General features: G+C 47.8%; 1 protein-coding gene across 2 annotated transcripts in view; it reads right to left on the bottom strand.

Moving 5' to 3' along the window:
* The window catches only part of LOC119179501 (uncharacterized), a 126,081-nt gene that overhangs the window by 47,455 nt on the left and 56,854 nt on the right, over window positions 1–21,772 (bottom strand). For both annotated transcript variants that reach the window (XM_075869901.1, XM_037430587.2), the window contains exon 4: window positions 1,416–1,543. In XM_075869901.1, the coding sequence (XP_075726016.1) occupies window positions 1,416–1,543 (128 nt within the window). The remainder of the gene's footprint in view (window positions 1–1,415; window positions 1,544–21,772) is intronic.

Raw genomic sequence — 21,772 nt, 5'->3', positions numbered from 1 at the left:
GCAAAATATTCGTATCATCCTGAATTCGAATGAACCAAAAACAACTTAAAGCCGATCATGAAGATGAACAAGAACTTTATTGGGGTCAACTACTACTTGCTGAAATGAGGTCCATGATATTTTTTTTAACTTTCCTGCTTTCGACGCCTCACAATAAATAAAGGGCGTTCACATTTGAAAGCGACGAAACTTGATGAATATTCACTCTTTGCCGCGGAAAAACGCGCCGTGAAGTCGTCACGAAAAATGTCAGTGCTGAAAATTTAACCAAAAACGCCAGAGCGGCCAAAAAACCACGTCCACACCCGTTGAAAATGTTCACATTAGTTCTGCCCCTCATATACATGCCACCGCCTGAGAATTTATTCCTGACCATTAAGATCCGAATGGAGTTCTAGTTATGCAAACAAAGCATTGAAAAAAAAAAACAGTTGACACCTTTACAAATGTTGCATCGGGAAATACGTCAGAAGAAACGACACGAGCTGAGACACCGGAAGCGGCGGCGACGAATTCACGATTCAGCCGTCAGTGCAAAAGCGAGACACATAGGGCATCTTGGCTTGCTGCTGCTGCACCGCCTACTACTTCTTGTGTGCGCAGCATTCATAATTCAAACCTGGCTCCCTATGAACACATCTTTTTCAAGGCTGTGAGCTTTGTCGTGCTATGCGGGTAGTTCACACGATTGTGTCAACGCGAGCCACTGCCGACGCCTTTGCTGTCATGTTGAATGTGTGGCTGATTGTTTACATCACGTGGTTTGAGAGCTAGTGTCGCCGATGAAGCCAAATTAATAGCAGAAAGGCGATCCACTGTGGCGTGGCAGCAAAATTTGTCTCTGGTAGATTTTTTTTTTTTCCGGGTTGGCCTCACACCATGGTTTTCGGGCACTTTTCTGACGGTGAAGCAAAAAAAATTCCGGTGAGTTTTGCCGCACTCACTCCCTTCAAGACCAAGTGTGAACGGGCCTTGCTCCCACAGACAAGCCTTGTTGCGCTGCTCGCGTGCAGCAGTCAATTGCACGCTTGTATCATCCGCCGTTGCTGGGGAAACTGTTCGCATAACATCGAATCACGGCATATTTTTTATAATGTAGTTCATCTAAAAACTTTAAAAAAGAGATTTTACTGTGTGTGTGTGTGTGTGTTTCTTCATACGGAATGAAGCTGTAGCTGTAAGATGATGCTTGGTCCGCCACTGTCCTTTTGTTCGGTGCTTCATGCTGTTTTACATTGTCTAGAAGTACCTTTTTTCCCCCACCCCTGCCGGTCTGTATTGCTGCTCACGAACATCTCTTTCAATTAATGTAACGAATTCTGGCCCCTCAATCATTGTTTTCAGGACTACTGTTTCGCAAACTTGGCACACAGACAAATATCGCATAACAGTGGTGCAAAGAGAGCTGTACTCACCGCTCCCTCCGCGAAAGCTGTGGTGCCTCTTCCATGATCTCGTTCAGCTCGGCTACCTTCTTGGGCTTCTTCTCGACTCTGTTTGGGTTCTGCACCTCAATCAGGTGCTCCACACCCTTAGCCTTGGCCTGCAGACACATGAAGAGGCTTTACATCTCTTGCATGCAACCAGTTCTCAAGGGCGAGGCAGGTGATATGACACAAAGTCACGCATCTGAAGATAAGATTCAAAATCCTAGACCGAACTCCAGGAGAAAATAGTTTTTCAGGAGCTATATTTGGAGTAGAAGTAGCGAATACATTTCAACAAGGAAACTCAATAAATAAATGCAAAAGCCATTTAAAAAACACCATAAATGAAAATAATATTGGCCACATATCTGCATGGTTCCCTGCAAATGTTACTAGAAGACGATAGCCTTCTGCAGGCTGTACTACATGAGGACTGGTCTCATCCACAGCCACTCATGATGCTGTTCTCGTAACATTCCCATCCTAAGTGGCAGCACCATATCGTTGGCAAAGAGCATTTTGTGCATAGCGCCGCATTTTCAGTGCAGCATAAGAAACAACAAAGTCTTTGTATCTATGTATTTCTAGTAGAGGAACTACGTATCTATGTATTTTCTAGCAGAGGAACCAATACATACGTATTGTGAGGAACCGGTTTATTCGGCCAGGCTCGAGCTCAATCACGCCGGTGATGATATTCTTAGATGAAGAAGATGTACAGGTGATGATGATTACAAAGAAAATAAAGAGTCATTCGCTTGTCGCGCTCACACTAATTCCCCCGCGCGGTGAAAGCGGCCGCCTGGTCGCTTGACAGTATTATGAAATGTGTCGCGCATAAGGCTTTAAACGAGATACGTGCACTATCTCTGTTCCTCGGCAACGATGATCAGGACTAGCGCTAAGAGGAGAAACGCGGTAATTGACAGGAGATGTCTGTTCGACCACCGTGTATGGGCCAATGAAGCGACTGATGAATTTGTCGCATAGGCCGGGGACGCGTAGTGGAGTCCATAGAAGAACTTCGTCACCAGGGGAAAAACTCACAACACGACGAGACGAGTCGTAGCGAGATTTTCGAGTGTCTTGAGAGAGGCCGGTGTTAACACGGGCCTGGTGACGGCAGTGTGCGAGACGAGATAGGAATTCTTCAGAGAAAGGAGCCGTCGAGGGTGCAGGGGCCGAAAGGAAAGAGACATTTAGAGCGAAACTCGGCGAGCGACCATGGACGAGAAAAAATGGAGAAAAGCCGGTAGTGCGTTGAGCAGCCGTATTATAGGCGAATGTCACGAAGGGTAGAACTGCATCCCAGTTCGTGTGGTTGGGGTGAATGTACATGGCGATCATGTCCGATAGGGTCCGATGAAACCGTTCAGTCAGTCCGTTGGTCTGTGGGTGGTAGCTAGAAGTGGTCTTGTGAACAGTGTTCGAGGCACGCAAAACTTGCTCGACAATGGAAGATAGGAAGACTTTGCCACGATCACTGAGGAGAATGCGTGGAGCTCCATGACGCAAAAAGATGTGGTGAAGAAAGAAATCGGCGATCTCAGTGGCAGTCCCAGATGGTATAGAAGCTGTTTCTGCGTAGCGGGTAAGGTGGTCGACTGCCGTGACAATCCAGCGATTCCCATTGGATGATATGGGAAGAGGGCCATACAAGTCGATTCCAACGACTTTAAAAGGTGAGGCGGGACAAGGAAGAGGTTGCATTAAGCCAGCCGGAGCAGTTGTCGGTCGTTTTCGCCGTTGGCAATGGACACAGGAGGCGACGTACTTAGCGACGGCTGAAGAGAGGCCAGGCCAAAAACAACGACTTCGTATTTTGTCGTAAGTCTTGTGGTAGCCTAGATGAGCAGCGGTTGGATCATCATGAAAGGCTTCCAGAACTTCACGTTGCAGAGAACGTGGGATGACGGGTACCCACTTGTTGCCATCGATGTGGTAAACGTAGCAACATAAAGCATCACTGACAAGCTTAAATTTTTCAAGTTGTCGACGGAGTCTGGCGTTTGGAGGAGTAGTAGAGCCGGTCAAGCGGTCAACAATGGTGCGGCAGTATGGGTCGACACGTTGTAGTGAAACAAGGACGGATAGGGTGGCAGGTGATGAACTTAGCGCTGCAATTGGAGAGGTGCTGTTGTTTTGGAGTATCGATGGTGAATTGCTTCCGCTGGGCAAAGGACAGCGCGATAGAGCATCAGCATCTTGATGCTTCTTCCCAGATCTGTAGGTGACATCGAAATCATACTCCTGTAAGCGAAGCGCCCAGCGACCAAGGCGACCCGATAAGTTTTTCAGCGATAAAAGCCAGCATAGGGCGTTATGGTCGGTCACGACGGTAAAATGACGGCCGTGAAGATATGGTCGGAATCTTTGCACTGCCCAAACAACAGCAAGGCACTCCTGCTCTGTGATAGTGTAGTTCTTTTCTGGAGCGGTAAGAGCACGACTTGCGTAAGCAACGACGCGTTCGCGTGAGTTTTTGTCACGCTGCAAGAGTACCGCACCGAGACCATGACTACTTGCGTCGGTGTGAAGGATGGTGGGTGCGGTGGAATCGAAGTGGCACAGTACCGGATCCGACGTGAGGGCTTGCTTCAATGCCGTGAAAGCGCTTTCGCAGTCTTCGGACCAAATGAAGGGGACGTTCTTTGCGAGGAGTTGATGGAGCGGAGAGGCAAGTTCCGCGAAACCACGTATGAAGCGCCGGAAGTAAGAAGATAACCATAGAAAGCTGCGCAGGTCCTTCTGACGTAGTGGACGAGGAAAATCGAGGACAGCGGCAAGCTTCTCGGGGTCGGGCCGAATTCCTTCTTTGCTGACAAGATAGCCGAGAACCTTGATTGTCTTGCTAGCAAAGGTACATTTCTTGGTGTTAAGTTGTAGACCGGCTTTTGCAAGGCATGTGAGGACTTCGTCAAGACGTTGTAGATGCTGGGAGAACGTGGATGAAAACACTACTATGTCATCGAGATAGCACAGACATGTTTTCCATTTCAAACCACGCAATACGCCGTGTCTATCATGCGTTCGAAGGTGGCGGGCGCATTACAGAGTCCAAAAGGCATCACATTGAACTCGTACAACCCATCTGGCGTTGAAAAGGCGGTCTTCTCTTTATCAGACTCCGACATTGGTATCTGCCAGTAGCCTGACCTAAGGTCGAGGCTGGAAAAATACTCTGCGCCCTGTAATGAATCCAGTGCATCGTCGATCCGAGGGAGGAGATAAACATCCTTGCGCGTTATTTTGTTTAGCGCACGGTAATCGACGCAGAAACGCACTGTCCCATCTTTCTTTTGAACGAGAACAACTGGGGATGACCAGGGACTCGAGGAAGGACGTATGATGTTGCGCCGTAGCATGTCTGAGACGTTTTCCTCGATGATCTTGCGTTCTGCCTGAGACACGCGATATGGACGCCGATGTACAATACGAGAGCCGTCAGTCTGGATGCTGTGAGTAGCGGTGGTAGTCATGCTGAGGGCGGGCGAGTTCACGTCAAATAGAGAACGGTGTCTATTTAACAGGGCGAGCAAATCTTCAGTTTGATCAGGTGTTAAGTCATTGCTTATTGTCGCCGACACAGGTGTGGCAGAGGCATTGAATGGCAATGATTGCGACTTCGGAACATCGTTGTGGTTGTTGTTCGGAAGAGTAACAATCGCAACAGGCTCACTGTCGACCGCGAGAGATACTGTTGAGCCACAGGGGAGCAGTACACACTCGGGCGTTTGATTTATGGCGGTTAGGTACGTACACCCATCAAAGAAGCGAATAAGCCCCGGTGTGATCACAATGCCCTTACGTAGGGTATGACCGTAAGGGAGAATTAGTACGTCGCCATCCACAATGTCGGTGCAATTAACACTTATAATTTCTTCGATGTATGGCCGAAGTACAATATCTGACTTGGTGACAAGGCGGATGCGTCCATCTTGTTCAAGCGGAGAAGAGTCAGTGGCGTTTAGATGCAGGAGACACTGATCACATGATATGAAAGCGGACGCAGAAGACAAGAAATCCCACCCAAGAATGAGAGCGTGGGTGCACTCACGAAATACCGCGAAAACAATGTGATGACGAATGCCTTCTATGCAGACACGAACGGTACACTGTGCAAGTGGACGAATGAGAGTGTTGGTCGCCGCACGTAGAGGTGGGCCGCCATAAGGTGTGGTGACTTTTCGAAGGCGGGAACAAAAATCAGCACGAATAATCGAAACGGCAGCGCCAGTGTCTACAAGAGCCTCAACACGTACACCTTCTACAAACACTACTATCGAATTCGATGGCCGCTCTGGAGGAATTGTTAGCTGTCCAAGGGATGCAGTTTCCCCTTCTAAAACTGCATCGGGGAGTTTTCCGCGTGGGCGTTCGTGGAATGGGAGGCGGGTTCGTAGAGGCGACACTCAACGGCGACCTGGCGAAGGCGACCTGCGGCGAGACGTACGGGAATTCCCAGGCATGTCCGTATGGTAAGTAGGTGACGGTGAACGGTAATAGGACGATCGGGGGGGTGGCCGTAAGTAGTTCATGGTCGGACGGAAGCTTCGATGTTCTTCGGGAGCGTAGCCCCGTTGCTTGTCTTGTTGGCGCCTTCGACAAAACCGAGCGATATGTCCTCGATAGCCGCAGTAGTAACAGGTTGGCCGAGGTGGGCGCTGAGGTGCGTAGTAAGGTGGTGCACGCACTGGCGGTGATAACGAAGCCACAGGCGTATGGTCTGCTGTTGTAGGCACAGAAACGGTGGGTACGGCAGAGAGCGCGGCAACTTCGGCGTACGTGCACGTCTGGCGCACGCAGGGACTGTTGGAACACGTCGCACGCGATGCGGAGGCGATCTCTTGTTTAATCAGGTCTCGCAAGCTATCTTTTTCAGGAGGTGAAGTAACTTCCGCAGCACAGGAAGAGCAGCGCCCGTGCAGCTCTTCACGAACGATGTCGCGAATAATGATGATGTGTGGTGTTTTATGGCGCAAGGGCCAATTGATGGCCAAAGAGCGCCATTTCAATGAGTATAGAGATGCGGACAATGATATGTTTCGTGGCTGTATAGGGGCCTTAAAATTCCTCGCGATAATGCGGGTAAAAACATAAGTATTAAAGAGATGACAGTGGCGTGATATGCATATTAAAAAGGTTGACAAAGGTTTTGATAATAAAAACATGTAAAAATATTTGGCACTAGCACACTTGCCTCATCAGTGCCCTTGTGTCCAAGGGCTGCGAGGTAAGTGCTTTTAAATGTAATCACAGCAGCAGCGACCTCTCTTGAGAGGTCACGCTACGCAATGCCTGGGTATAATACATGGTAAAAATTAACATCTCTTAAAAAAGCTAACAATGATTTATGGGTGAAAAGTGGTTCCCTACCGACAAACATTGCAGGGTGTAAAGGTATATGTTGTCGGTAGGGTAATGGGAAGTGTTGTCTTCTTAGAGTGTCTAACTGTTTACATTGGATTAAAACGTGAAGAACTGTTAAAGCCTCACCACATTTACCACACACTGGTGGATCACCACCGGATAAAAGATGTGTGCGTGTCGTGTATGTGTGCCCTATCCTGAGTCTTGTTAGTGTTACCTCTGTTAGACGTGATTTTGATACTGGTGGCCAATGGCCAAGGTGTGGCTTGATAACGTGTAGTTTGTTTTGTGTGTGTGTATCCCACATGCTCTGCCAGTAGTCCCTGAGGTTTAGTTTGAGAGACGGCTTAAGATCAAGGGCCGGGATTGATATGGATGTAATGGCGGTGCTCTCATGGACGGATGCAGCGAGCTGATCCGCCCTCACGTTGCCTTGGATCTCACGGTGCCCTGGCACCCAGCACACTACAACATGTTGTTTGTGCGTGTAAAGTGTGCACAAAATGGAGTAAAGTGAGAGAAGGACTGGGTTTTTTTGTTTTTTAAGACTCTGCAGAGCCGTTGCCACACTGAGGGAGTCTGTATAAATTACTGCTTTTTGTATTTGTAATTGTTTGATGTGTTTAGCTGCTACCAGTATCGCGTAAGCTTCCGCTGTGAAGATACTTGTGCGTGAATGTAGAGGGCCAGCATCCGAAAAGGATGGGCCGACAGCAGCGTAGGACACAGAGGAGTTAGTCTTGGAGGCATCTGTAAAGAACTCAGGACATGTGTATTTGTGTTGAAGTTCCAGAAAGTATGTTCGGATATGGGCAATAGGTGCATGTTTTGTAACCTCTAGGAAAGACACATCGCAGTCTATATTCTGCCACTGCCACGGTGGCGGGTATGCTACAGGAGCCATTAAACTGTGTTCAAGTGACACTTCAGTTTCTTCAGCTAGACACTTCAGGCAAATTGAGAAGGGCTGCCTCATCGAAGGCCTGTTTTGAAACAGAGTTGAGCTCGACAAATCATTAATTGTAGAGTATGAGGGATGCTTCTTGTCTGCTTTCACCTTAAGGAAATAAACAAAGGACATGTAAGTTCTCTGCAGATGAAGCGACCACTCATTTGACTCAACATAAAGGCTTTCTACGGGGCTGGTGCGAAAAGCACCCGTAGAAAGGCGGATCCCAAATGGTGCACGGGGTCAAGCATCTTCAAGGCACTTTGAGTGGCAGATTGATAGACAACGGCCCCATAATCTAAGCGGGTACGAATAAGGCTTCTATAGAGGTTCATGAGGCATTGCCTATCACTACCCCACGTAGTACGTGACAACACTTTTATAACATTCATGGCTTTTAAACATTTTGTTTTTAAATACTTGATGTGCGGTACGAAGGTCAACTTGTTGTCCAAGATTAAGCCTAAGAATTTATGCTCGGCTTTGACGGACAGACGTTGCCCGTTCAGCCGAATGTCAGGTTCCGAGTGCATACCTCACTTTCGAGAGAACAAGACACACGTGCTTTTTTGTAAGTTAAGTCGAAATCCGTTTTCGTCTGCCCATTTGGAGACCTTATTTAAACCCATCTGAACCTGCCGCTCACACATGGCTAAGTTGCATGACTTGAAGCCAAGCTGAACGTCGTCGACATATGTACAATAGAACATCATGCGGGGAATGGACAAGTGCAAAGAATTCATTTTGATGATAAAAAGTGTGCAACTAAGCACACCACCTTGTGGCACGCCTGTTTCCTGGACAAATGTTTGGGAGAGCGCACTGCCTAGACGGACACGGAATGTCCGGTTTGACAGGTAACTTTCGATTATATGAAACATTCTTCCGCGCACACCAAGGTGGGACAGGTCTCTTAGAATTCCGAAACGCCATGTTGTATCATACGCCTTTTCGATATTGAGGAACACAGAGAGAAAATATTCTTTATGGACGAAGGCGCCTCTTATCTGTGCCTCGATACGAACAAGGTGGTCTGTGGTGGATCTACTTTCTCGAAACCCGCACTGAAATGGGTCGAGCAAATTGTTTGTTTCAAGAATATGTAGAAGTCGGCAGTTTATCAATTTTTCGAATACTTTGCACAAGCAGCTTGTAAGTGCAATAGGCGTATAACTTGAAGCTAAAGAAGGGTCCTTGCCCTCTTTCAAAATGGGAATAATAATAGCCTCTTTCCAGGAGGTAGGGATAGTGCCAGAAAACCAGATAGCATTGTATAAACAAAGTAAGGTTTTTCGTGTTTCGGCTGGTAGGTTTTTTAACATTTCATACACCACACAGTCAGAACCTGGGGCAGAAGTACTGCAGGAGTTTAGAGATGTTCGGAGCTCAGCTAGACTGAAAGCTTGGTTATATGCCTCGTATCTAGTGGATTTATGTTCTAGTTTCTGCTTTTCTATTCTTGTTCTGTATTTTTGGAAAGTGTCAGTATAGTGGGACGAGCTGGATACCCGTTCAAAGTGTGCACCGAGGAAGTTTGCCTGGTCTTCCAAGGTATCACCCTGAGTGTTTACGAGTGGAAGTGTGTGTACTTGTTTTCCTGCTATCCTACCGACCATGTTCCAGACTTTAGCCTCCTGTGTGTATGAAGTGATCCCTGACAAAAACTTCTGCCAGCTTTCTCTTCTGGCCTGCCGACGCGTTCTCCTGCCTTGAGACTTTATTTTCTTAAAGCTCTCAAGGTTTTCCGCTGTCGGCGAGTTGCGCAGCAACCTCCATGCCCTGTTCTGTTCCTTCCGCGCATTACGACACTCAGTGTTCCACCATGGGACGTGTCGCTTGCCGGGCTGTCCAGATGTTTGTGGGATGCATTTGGCTGCTGTGTTAATAAGGAGAGCTGTGAAGTACTGCACAGCTTCATCTATGCTTAGCGTACATATGTCAGTCCAAGATAAGTGAGCTTTGTTATGAAACTGTTCCCAGTCGGCTTTGTGTATAAGCCATTTGGGAACTCGTGGAGGATATTCGTATGATGTTTGTGTACTCAAAACGACAGGAAGATGGTCGCTTCCGTAGGGATTATTTAGAACTTTCCATTGGAGTAATGGTACAAGTGATGGAGATGCGATGCTGAGATCTATGGAAGAGTAGGTTTTGTTGGCAAGGTTATAATATGTTGCCTCTTTCCTATTCAACAGACAGGCGCCGGAGGAAAAAAGGAACTGTTCAATGAGACGACCTCGTGCGTCGCAGCGAGAATCACCCCATAGACTGCTATGAGCATTCAGGTCACCAAGGACCAGATAAGGTTCGGGTAGTTGGTCTATTAAGGACTCGAATTCTCGTTTTCCAAGACGGTGGTGTGGGGGTATGTACAGAGAGCAGATGGTGACGAGCTTGTTGAAGAGAACTGCTCGAACAGCCACTGCCTCTAGTGTTGTTTGCAGTGGTAAATGTGTGCATGCTACTTTTTGATTAACAATAATGGCTACACCGCCGGATGATGCCGCAGCATCATCTCTGTCCTTTCGGAAGAGAACATACTGACGCAAAAAGTTCGTGTTTTTAGATTTTAAATGAGTTTCCTGTACACACAGCACTTTCGGCGAATGTTTGCAAAAGAGCTCTTGAACATCATCGAGGTTTCTGAGGAGTCCTCTGACGTTCCAATGTATTATTTGTGTTGCCATATTGGAGGTAACGTAGTGCTGTGTGTAAGGAACAATGGGTGTGTCTGCTTCTTAAGCTAAGCGTTAAGACTCAAAGAACAGGGCCGTCGCCGGGCCCCGTTATTGGCTTTTTATTTCGTTTGGCGCGCTCCAGGGAGCTACGCCGATCTTTCTGCACCAGGGGTGACGTGGTGCCCATTGCCTCCTCAGAGGCACTGCATGCTCGCATTTGCGAGCTGATGTTTTGGGCTTGGGACCTCGCCTGGTGAGACGAGGCCTTCATATCGGCCGACCCTGGGGTCTCCTTCACCTCGGGGGGCGAAACCTTCGGTCCTCTTGGGCTAGAGGTCGAAGGAACCTCCTTTGGTGCTGGAATACCCTGGCCGCTGCAAGAGCTTGCAGCGGCCTTGGTTGTCGCCGTGGGGACGAGTGGCAGTGCAGCCTTGGCTGTTCCCGCCGTGGGTGGGGGCATTGGCGACCGCCTGGGCACACTGTGCCTGGCATGGGCAGTTGCCGCAGGCCGTTGTAGTGCTGCCCCCTGTTGCACTACATCGGAAAACGATGGTTTGTTTGTGAAAAGCCCAGATACTTGTTGGCGGGCTTCTCGGAAAGTAATGTTTTCTGTGATTTTGATTGCAACAATTTCTTTTTCCTTTTTCCATGTTGGACAGGTTCGGGAGTATGCGGGATGGGCACCATCGCAGTTTGCGCAGTGGGCCCCATCCTCCACCTTACACTCGTCTGTAGCGTGTCCTGTGGTGGCACACTTTCCGCAGGTGAGTTGGCCGCGGCAACTCTGAGAGCCGTGACCAAAACGCTGGCATTTGAAGCAACGTCGTGGGTTGGGAATGTAAGGTCTCACATTCAACTTCAAGTATCCTGTTTCGAGATGTTCAGGCAGGGTGCTGGTGCAAAATGTCACAATTATGTGTTTTGTTGGGATTTCCTTCTTATCATGCCTAATTTTGATTCTTTGTACGTGTGTCACCTGCTGGTCCTTCTAGCCCTCGAGGAGCTCACCTTCAGTCAGGTCAAGCAAGTCTTGATCAGATACAACGCCTCGGGAAGTGTTGAGTGAGCGGTGTGGTGTAATTGAGATAGGTATGTTTCCAAACGATTCTAGTTTTGAGAGGTTTTCGTACTGGCTCTGACTTTTTACCTCGAGGAGGAGATCCCCACTGGCCATTCTTGTAGCCTGGTAACCTGGTCCAAGTGTAGTGGTGAGGCATTTAGAAACAACGAAAGACGAAATAGTTCTGGCGTTCTTTTCAGCGGTTTCACAATGGATTACATGGTAGCGGGGAAAGGTTTCTTTCGGTTTGCTGAAATACTTGCAAAAATCTTCGGTGCGCCCTCTCTTCGGGAGAGGACGATCATGCAATGGAGGGAGAGAAGAAAAAGCCATAAACTAAATGTGAGTTCGGCAGCCATGCCAGCCGCCCACCATGGAGCCCAACACGGGGACGTGACAAGTCCTAAATATATATGAGGCATGTCAACGTCAGCTGTACACAGCCGCTATAACCAAATGTATTGTGCCCAAGACAGAGCACATACACAAAGTTAACCCTTGCCGCCAGGAAAAATCGGAAGTAAATGGAAGAGAGAAGAAGACAGGATAGATTTAAAGATGAGAAAAGACTAAGATGTAGAGAGAGAGAGAAATAGGAAAAGGCGACTACCGATTTCCCCTGGGTGGGTCAGCCCAGGGGTGCCGTCTACGTGAAGCCGGGGCCAAAGGGGTGTGTTGCCTCTGCCGGGGGGCCTTAAAGGTCCAATCACCCAGCGTCAGCTCAACCCCCAGGATCCCCTTTTCCCCGGACACGGCAAAGCCACGCACACGGCTAGGCGTGGGAGGGAGTAGAAACTCCCCCGTTAGCTCGGGTCTGTGGTGTCGCTACACACCAAACGCCTGCTTTAACAGGCGCCCCTGCGGGGGATGTCGCGAATAAGCGCACGCAAGTCGAGGTGTGCAGGCAAAGGAACGTCGGTGGCATCGTAGCAAAGGCGAAGAGACTGAAGCTCGTCAAGTCGCTGACAGATGGTTATCACGTCCTGGGTGGTGGCAGGATTTTGCGTGGCGAGGGCGTTAAAGGCGACGGTGTTAATGCCTTTAATAATGTGGCGTATTTGGTCGTTTTGAGACATGCCGGTGTTAACGCGCTTGCACAGTGCAAGGACATCCTCAATATAAGAGGTGTAAGATTCACCCGGCAGCTGCGTGCGTTGAGCGAGTTTCTTCTTTGCTGCCTCAGTGCGAACTGCAGGGGCACCAAATACCTGACGAATTTGCTGCTCGAAAGTGTCCCAATCGGGAAGATCCGGGTGGTGGTTCCAGAACCAAGTTTTCGCAACATCGGACAAGTAAAATGGGACGCTGCGCAACTTGTGTGGATTGTCCCACCTGTTCAAATCGCTGACGAGGTCGTAGTTCTTGATCCAGTCTTCGACATCATCGCCTCGGAGACCGGAAAACACAGGTGGATCACGCAGGCGAGTGTTGTTGGGCGGAGCGGGGGGCGGTGGCTGCAGTAGGACGGCGACGTTGGATGGGCCAGGGTTTTCTTGGGCCGCCATGGCAGGGGGTTGTATGCGACGACCCGAGCGGAGCTCCAGCGAGAACGGGCGAGAGGACTTGAGGGAACGAAAAGCACAGTCCACCACTTGTGAGGAACCGGTTTATTCGGCCAGGCTCGAGCTCAATCACGCCGGTGATGATATTCTTAGATGAAGAAGATATACAGGTGATGATGATTACAAAGAGAATAAAGAGTCATTCGCTTGTCGCGCTCACAGTATTGATGTTCCACCTCAGATATGCACAATACAGTCGATCTCGGATATATTGAATTATTGGCTATATTGAACAGTTGAGAAATCCCCTTTAATTTGCTATGAAAATATAATGAACCGGTAGAACCGCACACCAGGAACTCTGCTATCTTGAACGCTGTGCCGTGCCGAAGCCCAGAAAGTGCACTATTCCTAGAAATATTGATAAATTTTTGGCCGTGTGTTTTGCACGAAGGAGACAAAAAGTCGGTGTTATTCCATCACGCTGCTCGGTTTAGTTGCGCGGCGCTTGCGAGTGCACCGGTATGTTCGATGCGCAATCTGCAGGTCTTAATGCGCGCCCAGTGCTTTTCGAAAAGACCCACTGCCGAAGACACCAAAATGAGAATGCAAAGCGACTCGGCGATCTAGTTACAATGCTCGCATTCACTTCCTTGTTCGTGCACAGTGGCCTGTGAGCCTGAAAAGCATGGCCTTAGAGGTGTCCAACCTCATGACTTTTTTAGTGTTTTCGGTTTTGAAACGCATGTCTCGGAGGCTACGTTTTTTCTAGTTTTTCGCACCAGCTACAAAGCCACAAGCGACATCGATATCGCCAATATGTCAACCGATGGCGATGATGGGAACTCAGCCTCGGTGTTGTCTTTCGCGCCTTGTGGAGGATGTAGTCGCTCACTGTCCGAGGCACCATTTCGGACAGTGAGCGACTACTGGAACTTGACGGCACGCAAGAACAAAGGCAAGTTTATGGATTATTTTTATGTGAAATAAAGTGCGGTAACTAGCACTTCACACCTTCTTTTTCATTATAGTGCGAGTGAATCATTATGTTACCACTTGTAACGATTTCAGAGGCCTGAAATGCTTTAATTTAGGCCTTAAATATGCATATTTTGTATTTAAAGTTCTCGATATATCAAACTATTTTGCAATCCCCTTCGAGTTCAATATTGTCGCAGTGCAACGCGAACAAAAGATGACAGCAGCTTACGGCAGCGAAAATAGCGTGTTCAGGATCAGATGTACAGCAAGACGCCTGCTTCGTTGTCGTCCTGCAAACCGCCTTTCTCACTAGCTGGAATCTACAAAACATTCCTATCATCGTTATTTTTCATATACACACGTGTCACTTGCCCCTACTTATAGGAGCATCGCCCCAATGCTGATTCAGACCCACCGTATTAACGTGCAGTCAGTCGCTCACACACGGCTTCATACGCACTACATCCGCTAGTTTAGGCTGCTGCTGGCGACGCCTCGGGCAATGGGGACTGTCGGAGACCACCTTGTAGGTGATGTCACTTAGCTGGCGCAATACTCGGTATGGCCCGAAATTCGCCTTAGCAGCTTCTCGGACAGTCCACGTTTTCGTATGGGTGTCTAAACCCACACTCTATCACTGATTTTGTACGTTACTGTTCTATGGCGAGCATTGTAGCAACCTGCGTCGTAGTCTTGTCGCTGGCGAATCCGTAAGTGGGAGAGCTGCCTAGCTTCTTCCTCGCGTTCAGTGAACACATCAGCGCCTGTGTCGGTGGCGTCCCATTCATGTGGCAACATCCCATCCAGCACTGTCCGTACCTGCCGTCCGTGAACCAATCTGATTGGAGTCATGCGAGTCGTTTGTTGTTTAGCCGTATTGTATGCGAACGTGATATAGGACAAAATTTCGTCCCAATTCTTATGTTGGACATCGACGTGCATCGACAGCATGTCTTCAATCGTCTTCTTAAGGCACTGTATTAGTCCATTCGTTCGCGGGTGGTACGCAGTGGTCTTACGGTGAGTCGTTCCACTTAGCATCAGGACATGGTCTAAAAGAGGTGCCGTAAATGCTGTTCCGCGGTCTGTTATCACGATAGCCGGGGCACTGTGACGTAGCGCAATATTTTCTATGAAAAATCTCGCCACTTCTGCTGTGGTGCTCTTTTGGATAGCCTTTGTTTCGGCATACCTGGTTAGGTTGTCTGTTGCGACTATAACCCAGCGATTCCCTGCAGTAGAAGTAGAAAGGGGTCTCAAAATATCCATTCCTATCTGATCGAACGGTGTACATGGAACCTGAACTGGTTGCAGCTGACCGGCGGGTTTCTTTGGAGGTGACTTGCGTCGCTGGCAATCGAGGCAAGTGTGAATGTGGTGCCTGACGGCTGTTGTGAGTCGGGGCCAGTAATTTCCCTGCTCGACTCATGCCAATGTGCGAGTGTAGCCTAAATGGCCAAATGTCGGCCCGTTGTGACATGCTTGAAGCACTTCAGTACGAAGGGGTGCAGAAATAACGAGAAAATAGGGAGCTCCGATCGATGAAAAGTTTCTTTTGTAGAGGACGCCATTGCATAAGCACAACGATGATAATGCCTTTGCATAGACTCTGGGTGACCTCGAAGAACGTCCGTCCGCGAAATCAATCAAATCAAGCAATCCAGGGTCGCCTCGTTGTTGGGCAATCGTGGATACGTCGAGAACACCAAGGAAGGCCATATAGTCCTTGTTAGAAACAGAGGCTGACTGTACTCGTGATCGAGACAGGCAGTCGGCGTCCGTATGTCGCTTCCCAGACTTGTGTATGACCGTCATATCAAACTCTTGTAACTTCAGACTCCACCGCGCTAATCGGCCAGTCGGATCTCTTAAACTAGTCAACCAACAGTAAATGATGGTCACTAATAACTTTGAAGGGGCGGCCATACAAATACGGGCGAAATTTCATAAGTGCCCAGACCACGGCGAGGCATTCTTTCCTCAGTTGTTGAATAATTGGCCTCAGCACGTGTTAACGTCCCGCTTGCGTAGGCGATCACTCGTTCCGTGTCTTCTTGCCACTGCACAAGCACAGCTCCGAGGCCTACATTGCTTGCGTCAGTGTGAAGCATTGTTGGCGCTTGCTCGTCGAAGTGGGCAAGTACTGGAGATATTTGAAGACATTGGCGGAGGTCATTAAACGCTGCTTGCTGTTCTTCGTTTCACTCAAAGGTGGCGCCATCTCTAGTGAGGCGAGTTTTGGTTCGGGCTGTCACGGTGGATGGACGTGTTTTTTGAGCGCTCCGGATCGACTGCGCAGATAAGTTTTTTCGCATGTTTTGAGCTTGTCTTCATATTTATAAGGCAGCAGTTGAAATCTCCGTAGCACTTATTTTATGGTACGGCTTTTTCGGAGGCCAGTCACCAGGTATTTATTAGTTAGTGCGGGTGTGCGTGTTTGAATTTTTTGTTGTTGTTTTTTTTCCTTTGCCACCCCGTGGGGGAGGTGCGCGTACATTGAACACGCAAATTTTTGTAGTAGAGCTTAGACTTTCCTTTTTTCGTAGTGCAGGGCTCGAATTTAGTAATTATCGAGTATAGGGACAATTGGTGTCAGAAAGACATGGTTAAAAAGACTGTAAAGTGTTCAGGATGTGGAGTGGGTTTGAAAGTGGACCCAAGCATAGAAGCGGATGGAGAAGAGGCTGACGCAAAGTGTAGGCAATGTGAGGTCGAGGAAAAAATGGAGAAAATGATGGTTGCCCGAAGTGAACTGCTGGTGAGAATCGATGAGCTCGAGACTGCGTTGGCGACAGAGCAAGAGAAAACGAGGGCAATGAGAGAAAGACTGAAGTCCACCGAGGAAGCACTAGCGAAGCTGAACAAAGAAGCGTCCTACGGAGAACAGTAGAGAACCGGCAACCAGAACGGTGGAGAAGGAAGGGCAAGCAAGTTTGGAAAAAACAGGTTTAGCCGGTTCAACTGTCGCAAGGCCCAGCTTCAGCGAGGTAGTGGTGGTGCTGGGAGGGGACAAAGCAGCCGGCGTCACAGGTGCAAGTAGCCCCCACGTGCAGGACGCTCCAGCTGAAAAGTCACAGAATGTGATTATCGCCAGGGACTCGAATTTATATCGATGCACAGAAGCCATCAAAGAGAGGGTAAGAGGTGACAAGAGGGTTGCAGTAGGGGCGTTCCCAGGACGCAAGCTTGAAGCAGTCATGAGGCAAGCGAGCGCAAAACTCAAAACTAAAGCTGATAGACGAAACCTCGTGATAATTTCAGGCGGTTTAAACGATGTCTTAAATGAAGATACAGCAGGACTAGCAACCACACTGGCGAAAGGCGTCGATGACATGCGCGCCACTTCTCCTAAGGTACAGGTAGCGATATGAACGATACCCGAGGTACCGGTGCGTGATAGCAACCTGCAAAGAGCGGTTGTCAACGCAAACCAAGAGATATGGCGGATGAGTCGAGAGAAAGGCTTTGAGGTAGTTGAAATAAACAGAGAGGTGCATAGGTGGGGTGGTTTTCAACGAGACAGAATTCACTTCGATGGGCGGCTAGGTCATGAGGTGGGTTGGCGACTTGCAGGACGCGCAGTAGCTTTTTTTGGGGGGCAAGTGAGCCCTTCGGGGTGCAGGATAACTAGTAATGAGGAAAACAACTAGGGAGACTCTTTGACAGGTGGTATGGACAGATACGATTCCAAAGTGGCACCAGTCTCTATGATAGATAGAGTCCGGGGCATAAATAGACGTAGCCACGAGCGCCGAGCCAATTCAGACATAGGGTATATTAACATGCAGGGTGGTAGGAACAAGCTGAAGTGGGAAGAGATAGAAGAACAGCTAAGGGAAGAGAAGCCGATGGTATACGGTTTTGTAGACACATCTCAGGGACATGGAACAACCTCCGAATAATACGGACCACGCATGGGAATATTGTAATAGAACAGAAGGCAGCAGAAAGGGGGGTATTGGGGCATTTATTCATAAAAGTACAGACTGGCAAAGGGTCAAGCAGGAGTGCAAGGAACATTTATGGCTGAAAGGGAAAGTGGCAGGTCAAATGACACTCCTTGGTTTTGTGTACTTGTGGACGGGAGCAAAGGCCAGAGAGGAAAACCAGGCAATGGTAGAGTGTATATCAAATGACATTCAGGAGTTGGGAGGAGAGTGCGAGATAATTATACTAGGAGATATGAATGCACACATAGAAGATATAGATGGGTATACCGACCCGACAGGCGAAATGATCATGGATATGTGTGAAAGGCTTGATTTGATCATTTGCAACAGTACCGAGAAGTGTGAAGGTCAAATAACATGGGAGGTAGGAAGGCTGCAGTCAACGATAGATTATGCTTTGATGTCACATAAGATGTATGATAAGCTCAGGGGAATGCACATAGATGAAGGTGGCTCCAGAAGTCTGGGTAGTGATCACATACGTATCAAGCTAAGTTTTGGAAGAGCAGTGAAAGTGGGAAGGAGACAAGATGAGCAACTATAGAAAAATTTTTATCCAGAAAGGCAAATTGAAATAGTCACTAAACAAATTCAGTAAGTAATCACGAAGAATAATAAGACAGTGTGGACATACACGAATCTAATTAGACTGTTTGAGCTAGAGCTTGTTAAGACGTGTGACAAGTCACCCCGGAAAAGAAGACACAAACCCAAAAGTTGGTGGGATAAGGAAGTTAAGAGAGCCATAGCAAAACGTCAGGAAGCCTCTAGGGAACACAGACATGCTAAGCAGCGGGGTGAACCGACAGATGATGTTGAAAGAAAATGGGATACCTTTCCAAGCTGTAGAAGGGATGCATCCCTTCTGATCAATGAAAAGATTAGAAGAAAGGGAGCTCAGTGGCTGCTAGAAGTACATAAAAAAATAAAAAGGCAGCTGCGAAATTTTGGAACCATCTAAGCTCCCTAAGAAATGAGACGAGCCTAGAGCAGAGGTTTATAAATACAGCCCAAGGTGCTAGGCTAGAAGGCGACGAAGCTATTGAATATATAAGAACAAGGGTGGTGACAGAAAAATTTCAACAAAGAAGTGCTTTATGCACCACAATAGACAAGGACGAATCAAGTAGTGCAATGGCTCCATTTTCACGAGAGTGGGAAAGGGCTGAGAAAAGGGTTCCTAGTAGTACATCAACAGGCCCAGATGGCATTCCAATTATGCTGATAAAAACATTAGGTCCGAAGTCTAAGCAGGCTTTGAGAGAGGCAGTGAGCAAAACAATAATCGATGGTGAAGTTCCCGATGGATGGAAACTTAGCAGGATGAGCATGATCTATAAAGAAAAGGGGGACAAAGCTGGCATAAACAACTACCGTCCTATAACAGTGACATCAGTGGTCTACAGGCTGGCGATGCAAATTATAAAGGAAAGACTGCAGGCATGGATAGAGGAGCATGGAAGAGGATGAGGGGGTGCTGGGGGAACTGCAGAATCTGTTTCGGAAACACAGGAGGTTGGAAGACAATCTGTTCTCACTGACGCAGTGCATCGAAATAGCAGAAAAGGAACACAGGCCCCCGTGGCTAGCATTTTCGGATATTAAGGGAGCGTACGATAGCATGGTTCAAGAGGAATTGTGGGGAATACTGGACACAATAGGCGTGGAACATGTAGTCACTAATCTTTTAAAGGATATCTATAAAGGTAACAAGGTAGTTATAAAGTGGGAAAAACAAGTATCCAAGCCTGCAGAGGTAAAACGGGGGCTTAGGCAGGGGTGTCCCCTGTCACCCTTATTATTCATGATGTACCTACAAGGATTAGAGGCCAAATTAGAGGGAACTGGACTGGGCTTCAACCTTGCTTTCGTCAAACAAGGAAAACTCATTGAGCAGGCACTACCAGCATTGATGTATGCAGATGATATAGTGCTAATGACTGACAACAAGAAAGTTTGCAGAGATTGGTGGATATCTGCGGTAATGAGGGAGATAGGTTAGACTTCAGATTCAATAAGAAAAAATCAGCAGTCATGATTTTCAATGACAATGAAGGTAGTAGTGAGCTAAGAATACAGGAGGTCACGCTAGAGATAACAGATAAATACAAATATCTGGGCGTATGAATAATTATTGGGAGTACCTAAGGGAACACGAAATATACGTGACGACTAAAGGTATCAGGAATGCAGCGGTAATGAAAAACAAGGCACTGTGGAATTACAGTAAGTATGATGTTGTCAGAGGAATATGGAAAGGGGCCATGGTTCCTGGTCTGACGTTCGGCGATGCGGTCTTGTGCATGAGATCAGAAGTTCAAGCAAGATTAGAAATTAAGCAACGTGGAATAGGTATGCTTGCTTTAGGAGCTCACGGGAATACACCAAATCAGGGAGTACAAGGTGATATGGGATGGACATCATTTGAAGGCAGGGAAGCTAGCAGCAAGATAAGATTTGAGAAGCGATTGAGAGAAATGAAGGAGGAGCGTTGGGCTAGGAAGGTTTTCAGCTACTTGTACATGAAGAATGTCGATACAAAATGGAGAAAGCAAATGGAGAAAGGGATACAAAATGGAGAAATTGACTGATAAATACTTGGAAAACAGCAGGTGGCCAAACCAAAAAGAACTCTCGGTTAAGAAGAAAGTGAAGGAAACGGAGACTGACATGTAGAGAATGGGCATGATTAAGAAGTCCGCACTAGAGATTTATCGAACTTTTAAGCAGGAAATTGCCAAGGAAAGGATCTATGATAACACTCGGGGTAGTTCTCTACTGTTTGAGGCCAGGACGGGAGTACTGCGAACCAAAACATATCGGGCCAAATACGAAGGGGTAGAGACAGTATGCAGTGCGTGTGGAGAGGAAGAAGAAACTGTCGAATACTTGATAATGTTCTGTAAAGGGCTTCACCCTATAGTTCAGGATGATGGCGCAGAGTTTTTCAAAGCACTGGGGTTTAGGGACAGGGAGGGCAAAATAGACTTTAAGTGGGTAGACTTAACTAGAAGGAGGTTATCTGATTGGTGGCTAAAGTCAAGGCACGAGTGAAAATTAAACCCTTCACTGCAAAGTACGAATCCTCAAACTCACTTAAAAAAAAATCTAGTTTTTGGTTCATTAAGTATTACGGCTTGGTGGCGCAAGCCACTGCCCGATCTAAAGGGTACAGCCATATCCATCCATCCATCCATCCGAGTTAACGGCGACACCATCCGTGCGAAGTCGGCGATAAAGCGGCGATAGTAGGCGCATAGGCCCAGAAAGCACCCGACGGCTTTCTTATCAAACGGTACTGGGAACTGTGCCACGGCCGCAAGTTTTTTGGGATCAGGCCGAACGCTGGTGCAGCTGACGACATGACCAAGAAACAGCAGTTCTTCCAAACAAAAGTGACATTTCTTTGATTTCAATGTGAGGCCTGCGAATCGTATAGCTCGTAAAACAACTTCTAGCCTTTTGAGATGCTCGTCAAAAGTTGGGGAAAACACTATGACGTCGTCTAGATAAACTAAACAGGCCTTCCATTTTAACCCTGAAAGTACAGTGTACATGAGTCTTTCAAAAGTAGCGGGTGCTGAGCACAGACCGAAAGGTAGAACTTTAAATTTATATAAACCATGAGGCGTCACTAAAGCGGTTTTTCCCGATCTCTTGGGTCTACCTCGATCTGCCAATATTCGCTTCTGAGGTCCATTGAAGAGAAGTAGCGAGCGTTTTAAAGCCTATCGAGGGAGTCATCAATACGTGGAAGCGGATACACATCTTTCTTAGTCACTTGATTCAGCTTCCTATAGTCCACGCAAAAACGCAGGGTATCGTCCTTTTCATAACTAGTACTACAGGCAATGC

Source organism: Rhipicephalus microplus, chromosome 7, assembly GCF_043290135.1.
Source record: "Rhipicephalus microplus isolate Deutch F79 chromosome 7, USDA_Rmic, whole genome shotgun sequence".
Classification (NCBI taxonomy): domain Eukaryota; kingdom Metazoa; phylum Arthropoda; class Arachnida; order Ixodida; family Ixodidae; genus Rhipicephalus; species Rhipicephalus microplus.
Note: the sequence above shows the minus strand (reverse complement) of the source record. Positions and strands in the feature narration are given on the sequence as shown.